Source organism: Neofelis nebulosa, chromosome 14 (assembly GCF_028018385.1).
Source record: "Neofelis nebulosa isolate mNeoNeb1 chromosome 14, mNeoNeb1.pri, whole genome shotgun sequence".
Lineage (NCBI taxonomy): Eukaryota > Metazoa > Chordata > Mammalia > Carnivora > Felidae > Neofelis > Neofelis nebulosa.
In genome coordinates, this window is record NC_080795.1 from 16,660,391 (window position 1) to 16,671,409 (window position 11,019).

Genomic DNA, 11,019 nt, shown 5'->3' on the forward strand with positions numbered 1-11,019 from the left:
AACTGTGTCAAAAGGAGGAGTGGCATTTTTTTTCTCTTTGCTGTGGATCTGACAGTGGGTGAAGGAGCCTTCAGCCTTTTTAGTACTCCTAGCTGAATGTCGCACAAGCTGAGATGTTCCCAGAGCTCTCGACTGCAGGTTGGAGGGCCTTCTAGGCTGTTCTATATAAGCCCAGCATGGTCTGGAGCTATACTTGCCTTTCCAGCCCAGGAAATGTTCTGGGATAGGCTAGGACTCAGAAAGAGGGCTGCTGGTTGGAGTGGACAAGTGCACTGCCTTGGGAGCTCTCTGTTTCCAGAATACTGTGCTTGGCTTTCCTTCCTCATTGCTAAAAATCATAACCTCTGTCTCCGTCTTATAGTCTTTACAAAGGGCATTTATCCTATGTCACTAGATACCCAAGAGAGTAGGCTATTAATTCCGGTCCTCCTGAGGCTGACAGACAAGCAGGCCTAGAAATAATCCTGTTTTGTATGGATGCATGTCTAAAGGAAACAGCTACAAGTTGAATAATAACTATTTGATCTTGAGCATTTCCATTATCTGAAAAATGAGGACTTTAATAAGATCCGCCAATGATTCTTCAATGACAACAAACCTATTGTATTTCCAAAACAATAATTTTACCCAAATAGCTTTTAGGACACTGTCCATGAAGTTACAAATATGACGTATAAATATTGTAAGAATCACTTTAATAAGCATTCCAGAATTTTTAAGGCAACATTTCAAAGGCAATAGAACATATGCTTAAAAGAACAGGTTTCAGAGTTAGACTTTTAGCTGTCATTTAACTATATGACCTTGGGAAGTTACTTTAAGTCCTTTGTCCCTCAACTTCCTCACTGGTACACTGGGGTTAATACTGCATTCTTCACAGCATTATTGAGATGACTAAATTGGGGTAAGAGGCACATGCCAGGGGCTTGATAAGTGTTACCTCATATTATTCTCATAGTCAGCTTGGAAAGACCACACTTATTGTAACAATGCTAATAATCATTTGAACCACTGGAGCATCTGGAGCATCTTTTAAGCAGTATCAGAGTAAGACCTTCAGGGTCCTGAGTAATTATGATGCAGAGCTAAGCAACCCCCTTCAGATGGAAAAACTGAACATGAATGGCAGGAGATATTAGCCCTATTATTTATCTAAGAGGCAAAATACTGGCAACCAAGGGAGGATGAGGCTCTTCTGGGAGACGAGTTGACTCTCTAGTACGTATGGGAGCAAATTAAACAACTTCTCAGCTTGCCATGGGCTTGTGGCTTTCACTGAACCAGAGGACCCAAGTCAGTATGGCTCACTGGGCTCTCTGCTTTAGAGAGTTTGCTCAAGGAGCTTTTAAATGACCTGGAGAAGAACCCCAGGAGTAAGTTTTAGAGATCCATTGATTAGAACATAATTGTTCTTCTAACATGAAGTGGGTGGCAACGTGATATGGTAGAAAACAGCATGAGTTTGGGAGTCTGGAGACCCATGGCTGCTGGGTAGAGTTGCTCTGCTGAGCACTGCACAAGGGGACCCCGCTGATGGGAGAGGAGCTGAACTCCAGTTCATGTGCCTGGAAGGAACACGTTATCCTCATTTATCTGCCTCTTTTCTTGTATAGCCCGGTGGAGACCCACCTTTGGGTCTGGGTCTGGAGACCCAGACTCATCCTAGTCTGCACTCATGGAACTTCTCCCAAGTGCTAGAAATTGGGGCTTTACCAGTAAATGTTGACTGATTTCCTTAGGAGAATCTTTCTACTTTAATACAGTTCTCTCTTTAGTAATATTAATCTGCTCCCCCCCCCTTCTTTTGGGGGTGGTGGGGAAAGGAAACCCTATTTGGCTTAATGAAGGGAATTCTAAAGTACTGCATTTCAAATGTAGCTGACTGAGCACTTCCAGACCCAGAGCTGCAGCCCCAAACGAGAGTGTGTGGATGAGTTCTGGAGGTATGCAGTGCGTATGTGAATGGGCTGGGTAGAGCCACAGTTGCTCAGTGACAAATGGTGGGCTAGGAGCTTATCTTCAGCTCTATTTTGGTCACAGAGGCATGTTCCTTACATGGTAAGAGCAGCGGTTACAATTGTCTTAGGTTTTCCTGTCATAGCCCTGGCACATTCCCAAGCTGGGACTGACATTGCAGGGTCCGGACATATAATTTATGTCTTAATACTGTAGATAACCACTCTGAAACTTGCCAGGAATAGGAAGAGGCATTTTAGAGCCTTAAGACACTGAAATATCCCCACATTTATCTGAAGTCATAGAGTCTTGGAACTGTAGTCAAAAGGGACCTTGGCAATCATCCAATCCCAACCCTTATTGTACAGATAAGAAAATCATCCTGACGGGGCGCCTGGGTGGCGCAGTCGGTTAAGCGTCCGACTTCAGCCAGGTCACGATCTCGCGGTCCGTGAGTTCGAGCCCCGCGTCAGGCTCTGGGCCGATGGCTCGGAGCCTGGAGCCTGTTTCTGATTCTGTGTCTCCCTCTCTCTCTGCCCCTCCCCCGTTCATGCTCTGTCTCTCTCTGTCCCAAAAATAAATAAAAAACGTTGAAGAAAATCATCCTGAGATTAAATGGCTTCCCTAAGGTTGCACAGTTTTCTTTTGAGCACTAAACGAAGCACAGTCTTGGAGTATCTACTTAAATATCTATTTTCTGGGAACATAGAAACTTTTGAGGACTGAATATCCCTAGATACAAATCATATTTCATTCATTCACTCAGTCATTCAGATCATATTTCTCAGGTGTGCATTATACACCATATTCTGCACACATAATACTGGAAAATAGTGATGAACTAAACAGAAAAGGTTCCTGCTCTCAGGAAGGTTTTATTCTAGTACAGGAGTTAGACAATAAAACAAATAAATAACAAGATCATCTCACAGAGTAATAAGTGCTTGGGGAGAAGGTGAGCCACTGAAAATCTAGCCATTAAAAACAACAGGATGATGGTACTTTGCTTGTCTAACTATCTACTCTTTAGTATAAGATTGTCTATTGTTGATTTTTTTCCATGGAAAGCTCCTTTTTGCAACTGCATATCTTATATCTTATTACCATTAAAATATAAAGCAGGCTAAAAATTAGAACTTGTCAGTTTTAACATTTCTATGAAAGCAACAGCTAAACAATGGGCTTTAGATGAATATTAAAGATTACCTACTCACTTCGAAGGAAATGGCCAAATGATTACTTGATTTTTTTCTTTTTAGCCAAATATTATGACATTGGTTAGAAACAGATATTCTACCTGTCATCATTTTGCCTTTTTAATATGGGCAGCATAGTTTTCCCTTTATAAAATCACCCCTTTTTGGTATATTGCATCCATACTGGGTTCACCTTAGAGATGGGATGGATTTTATTTTCATTCAAGGATCACGGACAACTTTTATTTTGTTCTTCTAAGAAGCCAATACATATAACTGTCCTGGCAGACCCAGCAGGTAGGCCATGTTGCAGCTGGAGGCTATGCATTAGAATATGCTTGGAGGCCAATGCCTAGGGCATTCATGATGGAAGTTACTTCCGTTGCTAAACACACTCACCCAGGTATGCATGCATGCACATGTGCATGTGTACACACACACACACACACACACACACAGGACATAGGAACCACAGATATCAAAAGGAATAAAATGGAGAATATTTGAAAACATAAACTTGAAAGTTTAAAAAGTATGTATCTTGATTCAATTACTATCCAGAGACGTTGGGGGAGGGAGAAGGTACAGAGCCAAGAATTTTTACTGAAGACTTTTTTTTAACCCAGCCTTTTTACTGAAATAAGTAAAATAGAACGTTAAAAGCAAAAAGAAATCTTTGAGGTGAGGAAGTTTTTGTGGAGAGGAGATAAAGACGGTTGCTATCACGCTTTTGCAGGTAACAGTCATCCTTTAAAGTGTGCTACCTGCAGACATTTTGATAATGCAGAAGTCCACGTTTTTCCCATTCCATTTTTCAGGTTACTGGAAAGTCACTGTTGAAAGCATTTCAGGTCCACATTTACAAAGGCACAGTAGGTACTGAAATTCAGAGTAATCACTCACTAGTGAGCTGGCCTCTAAGAGCATATTTTTCTTTCATAGCATATACTTGTTCCCTAATTACCTCGGAGGGGGGAGTTGATAAGCTGAGGCGTTTGTTGTTAACTGACCTTCACAGCATTTTGAAGGTCTTGTAGTCCAGAAAGATGGAAGGGTGCCCACCTTAGTCTTCATGTATTGCTTCTACCTCAGAGAGAATAAAAAAAAAAAGAAGAATTTTAATTTCAGGGAATTATTTCTCATTTCAATCTGACATTAGGTTAACCTGAACATCTCAAGTTCATTTCTAAAAGTCTGTAAGTACTAGTTTCATAATTCCAAGAAAGAAGCATACTTTCTCTATTTCAGAAACCGATTTGTCTGACTCTTAGCATATTTTGCACAGAATTATACTAAAGGCACATTAATAAAGAAAAAAAAGAAGTTAAGGTTTTTTTTTAATTAGAGATTAGAAAATATAATAATTTTTCTACCCTTCTTATGAACACTGGAAAACTACGGCAGGTTTTCAGATCTTCTAATGCCTGGTACATAGTAATTAGTGAATTTTGCTGAAAGAATGAACTAATGAATATAATTCTGAAACAATTGGAGTTTTCTCATCTTTAAAAACCTACTTACTACAGAGTAGATTTGTTAAAAGACATATATTCAGTTCACAGTACTTCACATAAAATTTTTTTCAAGTTACTTTCAAGTATTTCACAGCAAGGTGTGGTAGGAGTAACAATGACCCAGGAGTTCAAAGTCTTTGGCTATAGGCCAGGAACTAACAATAAATGGCAGAATGCCTTGAGAAAGTGATTTAACTCTGCTGGGTTTCAGTTTCCACATGAGTGAAATGATTGGTTTGGAGCAGGTTACTTCTGATATTCCATGCAGCTTCAAAGTTCCACAATTAAATAATTCAAATCAAGGAAAATTGGCTTCAGCACTTCTTTGTTTGAGAAACCTGGGAAGTATGGATCCCCCTACTTCTCTGCCAAGTTGACCCCTCCCTCAAATCAAGGAAAATTGGATCTAAATTTAATAAGCACTGATATAGTACCTATAATATGTCATGTAATATTATAAGTGCTTTATACAGTATGTAGTCATATAATAATAATAATAATAATAATAATAATCAAGCATATGCCATGCATAGGATAGAATTTCCTATACTGTAAATAAGTAAATAATAGATGCTATTAAAATGATAGATTCAATATAGTACAAATCAATAGAAAACCAGAATGTAAATAAAATAATACTTGGAATTGAAAATAATGTATTAATAAAGTGGCTATTTCACTTAAACCACTAAATCAAACACTAGCCATGACACATGACATCAGTCTCATAAATAATTTGGCTTAGAAGAAAACGTTTGAGAAACAAAGACATTGTACCAGTATCACATCTTAATACTCAGTATATATGTTTCAAGTGCACAATTCATAAGCTAGAAACCATCATATGTTTGCAGTAAACAGTAGAGCTTCTGAATGTCAAAGAGACATATTTCAGGAATGCAGTGGGCTCAAGGTTGCCTGTAAGCTTAGAACAGAAAGCAGTCCAGTGAAAGAAAGTTTGATTGGGAAGCTACTAATTGGCTTCAGTTCTGAGGCCTCGTAATAGTCCAGATCTCATGCTAAAGGGCTGGAAATAGACGCAAATTTGGCAAGCCCAGCAATTTCCATGTCTGGACATGCTGTATGGACCCTAGTACTATTACTTTGACAACTGCCAAGGCGCTCCATGGATTTTCATCCCCTCCTCCAACCTCCTCTGTTCCTGCTCTTCCTTTAGTCAGGCATTACTTCCACTAGGAAGATTTTCCTGAGCCACCCACCCACCCCAGCTCCCTTTGAATGGCCCCCATCCACATACTTCTATAAAACCTCGTATAAAACTCTAAGATATTTAAATTATTCAGCATACTAGGTTATTATTGTATTATTGGCCCATAGTCTTTCTCATTCAGTGAACCTGAGCTCCTTAAGAACAGGAATTATGCTTTAGTTCATTGTTGGGTCCCCAGAACCTTGCATAGTGCTTGACACAAATGACATGCTTAAGAACCGATTGCTAAATGAATGAATGGATGCGGGATGATAGCATTAACCAGTAATTACTATTAAAGTGGTTAGAATCATTGGATCTCCATCATGCTTTATTATTGGTCAGAAAATGTGATGAGAATTGTGTTCCAAAGGAGGCAGTGGAGTGAGGGGTGTTATTTCTTGTTAATTTGTGGAATATCTTCATAATCAACAATTTGCTTTAGGTTATCCTTTTTTTTCCCTTACTCTGAGAATAGTAGAAAAATTGTGGAGAAATGAAACACATTTTTAAAAACACAGTTTTAAAAAACCTGTTCAACAATATATACTGAACATCTATTGTCCGAAGTGGTATGTGTCCCAGAGAGACTTAGATTCTATCCTTCAAGAGACTATACTTCAGATATTTAAGAAACTCATGTGAAAGAAGAAAGTGATACTTGACATCTAAGAGACCGTGTTTACTAAAATGAAAGAACATGTAATAAGGGTTACACAAAGTTCAGAGATGTCAAATCAATTGGCTGCATTCCCAAGAAGCCCCCACCAGACAGGAAAGCTATGTTGGATCATCAGGTCTCAAAACTTGCTGTTAGCTATAAAGTTCCTGGACACAGAGATGGTCAGGTCCAATGATACTGGCATGTATACATAACAAGCTTACTGGAACTTGAAAAAGCAAAAGGACAATGACCAGGGCATCTGGAAAGTTAATGATGTTTTAAACATGGACTCAGAGAGAAGGGAGCTAGATGGTACTGGAGGTTCTTCCGGCACACAATGCAAATGCACAAGTTTGAATTCCCATACAGCCTTTCTCTCCAGGAATCAAAGACCAGAACCCATATTTCTCTGTCTTAGACAGTACTGGATAAATAGAGGACCAGGTGAATACAGGTGTATGGCATAAGTGGTAACTATTATGGGATTTCAGAAGAATTAAAAGATGGCATTCAGTCATTGAGATCAAAGACAGTTTTATGGAAGAAGTGGTATTTCAACCATGTCTTTAAGATTACTTAGAGTTTGCAACTATGAATTGGGAAAGAACATTCTATACAGAGGGATGATGGTGAGCAAAGAAAGTAAGTGGTTCGTTTTTGCTGGACACAGGGTATGTGATGGAGAACAGTGCAATGTTATGAAGGAAAGTTGGAACCAGGTCATGGAGAAGCTGGAAAGCCAGTTATGAAGTTTAAATATTATTCTCTGGACAATGATTAGTCAGAGAAAAACACTATTCCCCAGACAAATGTACTCCAGGAAAATGAATTTGTTTGTAGTGTATGAGTTTGCTTCAAGGAGGGAATTCCAGATGCAGAGGCTGGTGGGAAGCTTCCGAACCTCCAAGGGAAGATTGAAACTAGAACAGCAGCAGTATAAGTGGAGCAGAGAGAGATTGAAGGGTACAAATCAGGAAGTACCATAGCTTTTCCCTTATACACATACATATACACACACTCACTCTAAAGCAAAATATAAGCCTTAAGCTATATAACCAATATATATATATATATTAAAAAAACTGTTTTAATTTCTATGAAATTCCCCATTTACATAGAACATATTGAAAATTCATTGGTCCATTTAGTCAATTTGGTTGATTTTAGATTGTCTGAGTATCAAAGTGAGATTTTCAAAACATCAGCACAATGGGAATCTATACCCAAAGGACAACTTCAAGGAAAAGAAAAAATATACTGTATAAGTAAATTTATCTCCCAAAGTATCCAGGTGATTTTTAAAAAATATTTATTTATTTTTGAGAGAGAGAAGGGTGGGCAGAGAAAAAGGGGGAGAGAGAATCCCAAGCAGGCTCCGTGCTATCAGCACAGAGCCCAACAAAAGGGCTCGAACTCATGAACCATGAGATCATGACCTGAGCCAAAATCAAGAGGCAGTTGCTTAACTGACTGAGCCACTAAGGCACCCCAAGGTGATTTCTCCAAATAGGCACTCTTTTAAACACTTTCTAACATGAGCTAACTTCAACTAACAGGAATGCTGCAAAAAACAGAAACAGGAACTTTGTGAGAAGTTTGATTACCTGTATGGTATCCTGGAGGAAAGGAAGAATGAAATGACCCAAGTCATTACCCGAACCCAAGAGGAGAAACTGGAACGTGTCCGTGCTCTGATCAAAAAGTATTCTGATCACTTGGAAAATGTGTCAAAGTTGGTTGAATCAGGAATCCAGTTCATGGATGAGCCAGAAATGGCAGTGTTTCTGCAGGTAAGTATTCTTTCAGTACCTGATGGAACTAACCAAGAAGGTGGGTGCTGGAGAAGTAGTTGTCATCATATTTTTGTTATTTTATGCACACAGCATTTTGATTTATTTTACCAACTAAACTATAAGCTCATTATGTGTTCATGTCTCCATCTGTTTAAACAATTTCATAAGCATATATTTAAGGGACCATGACATCGCTTAAATATAAGAGGGTTCCGGTATAAAACAGCAGTTATTCATGGCATTTAGAAACTAAGCTCTGAGATTTTCAGAGTCAGCGGGGGAAAGAATAAAGTCTTTGATGAAAAGAATTTAAGTAGGTCTGTCTTTTGTTTGCTTTCACAGAATGCCAAAACCCTGTTACAAAAGTAAGTAATTTTCATTTTATGGAAAAATGCATACTTTTCATTTTTACCCAAGGCTGTCAAATGTTAAACGGTGACAAAAAGTGGCAACTTGTCTTTGTTGCAGAATTTCTGAGGCATCGAAGGCATTTCAGATGGAGAAAATAGAACATGGTTATGAGAACATGAACCACTTCACAGTCAACCTCAATAGAGAAGAAAAAATAATACGCGAAATTGATTTTTACAGAGGTTTGTTATTATTGTGACCATTTGGCCAAAGTTGCAGGTGTGTGAAAGCTGCAGATGGATTCAGCAGGAGAGAAGGGGGATTCAGAATCACCTCCAGAATGGATGTCGACAATTACACAAGGATCATAATCCAATGTGAAACTCCATTTCATTACAGATTCATAGAGTTGGTTGACAGTGTTTATTTGGCTTTGCACATCACAGTGCCTATTATAATGCCATTACTGGGCATTTGACTCTGGGTAGTCAAATACTTAATAATTGATGGTGATGATGATGTCTCAACATCAACCCTACACAAGGTATTGACTACAATGATGTGAAGTGTCATGAAGTGCAAGGTTAAGGATGAGATAAAAACAAAATGTAGATGACATTTGGATAGATATTGTAGCACATCCACTTAATCAAACATCAGAGGGTGAGAATAGTAATGAGTCATAGAATAAAAAAACATCTGGAAATAAAACTGGCTCTATGTGACCAGCTATATTTCATGAGTTATAAATGCACCCCTACCATGTGGTCCAGAAACCCTCCTGGAAATTTGTCCTCATGAAGTAATTAAAAAGAGGAAAATAACCTTGGAGCTGATCAAAACTTTGATTGTCTTGATTCATCCTAGCCTATCTAGGTCACAAGACTCCTTGGCTAGACCTCTAATAATGCCATGAAGCTGTATTAGTGTGTACAGATGTAACTTTAGAAGCAAATCTTCAAGATGAATCTTCCTAAAATAACTACTTAATATTGTCTCTCCTTAATATTGCCTGAGGGAATATTAAGATCAATGTGTTAGGGAAAGACTCATGGCATAAACTGTGGCAAAAGTCAGCATTCACTGAACAGAGGGGGTAAGGAAGTAAAAGACGGCAAGGGTAATGTATGTGTTCTGAGATAGGGAAGAGAGTTGCATTTCCATTTAATTTGGCAGAGATACATTAGTGATAATCCCAGTCCTCCAGGAGCTTGCAGATGTGACAGAGCATGATATAAATGTGACCAGGCTCTGCACAGTGGTACTGAAGACGCACTTTGTACTGGAGAGGGAAACAAGGAGGATGGTGATGATTGGGCCCATCATCACATTTCTCCTGCCCACATTTAACTAGAAGCACAAACCCCAGCATGACATACTTGGGCCACAGTCCAGTATCTGATGGAGAAGATTTCCCTAGCCCTGACCTTAATCTGGGCTGGAAGTACTGGCCATTAATTGATATCATAGCTGCAGTGGTAGTTATAATGATTTTAAAAACACGTTACCTTACCAGAAGATGAAGATGAAGAAGAAGAAGAAGAAGAAGGAGAAGAAGAAGGAGGAGGAGAAGGAGAAGAAGGAGAAGAAGAAAGAGAGCAAGTAGAAGTGGAAGAGGTAGAAAATGTTCGAACAGAGTCATCAGGAGAGGATGAAAGTCCAGAGAAAGCCTCGGAGCCCTCTCAGCTGGCCTCAGAGCTCCAGGCTGCCCCAGGGGCGCTTCCAGTTTCCTCCCAGGAGCCACCTCCGGCCCTCCCACCTGCCACAGATGCCCCAGGGACACAGGTAATTGTTCACAAATGCCTTCCTACAGGATTCACAGGTGTGTCCTTGCTGAATAGGCTAAACAATTTATTCTGCCTTAAGAGAAAGGTCCTACAAGGCCAGACATTTGTATCTGGAAGACCAAAGAATTCAGCACAGGCAGTGTCAGGGAGAAAAGTCCTCTAGATGATTCAACAGGTTTGGTGTTATTATAACTGGTTGGCGAGACCTAGTTTAACACGATTTTCCCACTAGAATCTGAGGCAATCTTTGGAAATTGTGTGTGCATGGGGGAGGGGTATGTGTATAACATGTTACTTCACAGCCATGTCACGCAGATTGGGTCTGCCCTGGATACAGAGATGGAGTACAGGGTAATAAATAATCTAAGGTGAGAAATAAAAATGAATGTCCCTTCAGAACTTTGAATTTTCTGTAGATAAAAAAGGAAGTAAACAGAGAAGCCATGTTAGTTTATGTCCCTATCACCTACCCTGAAATATAACCATATCTTTCATTAGGTGGGCAAACAAATGCCATCTAGTTTTCTATGTATCTGTCATTTGATGAG

At 39.3% G+C, this 11,019-nt stretch overlaps 1 protein-coding gene across 6 annotated transcripts in view; it reads left to right on the forward strand.

Annotated features, from left to right (window-relative positions):
- Window positions 1–11,019, forward strand: part of TRIM55 (tripartite motif containing 55) — a 44,220-nt gene that overhangs the window by 12,953 nt on the left and 20,248 nt on the right. For all 6 annotated transcript variants that reach the window (XM_058699716.1, XM_058699714.1, XM_058699715.1 and 3 more), the window contains exons 5-8: window positions 8,097–8,330; window positions 8,676–8,698; window positions 8,802–8,926; window positions 10,201–10,469. In XM_058699716.1, coding sequence (XP_058555699.1) covers window positions 8,097–8,330; window positions 8,676–8,698; window positions 8,802–8,926; window positions 10,201–10,469 — 651 coding nt within the window. The remainder of the gene's footprint in view (window positions 1–8,096; window positions 8,331–8,675; window positions 8,699–8,801; window positions 8,927–10,200; window positions 10,470–11,019) is intronic.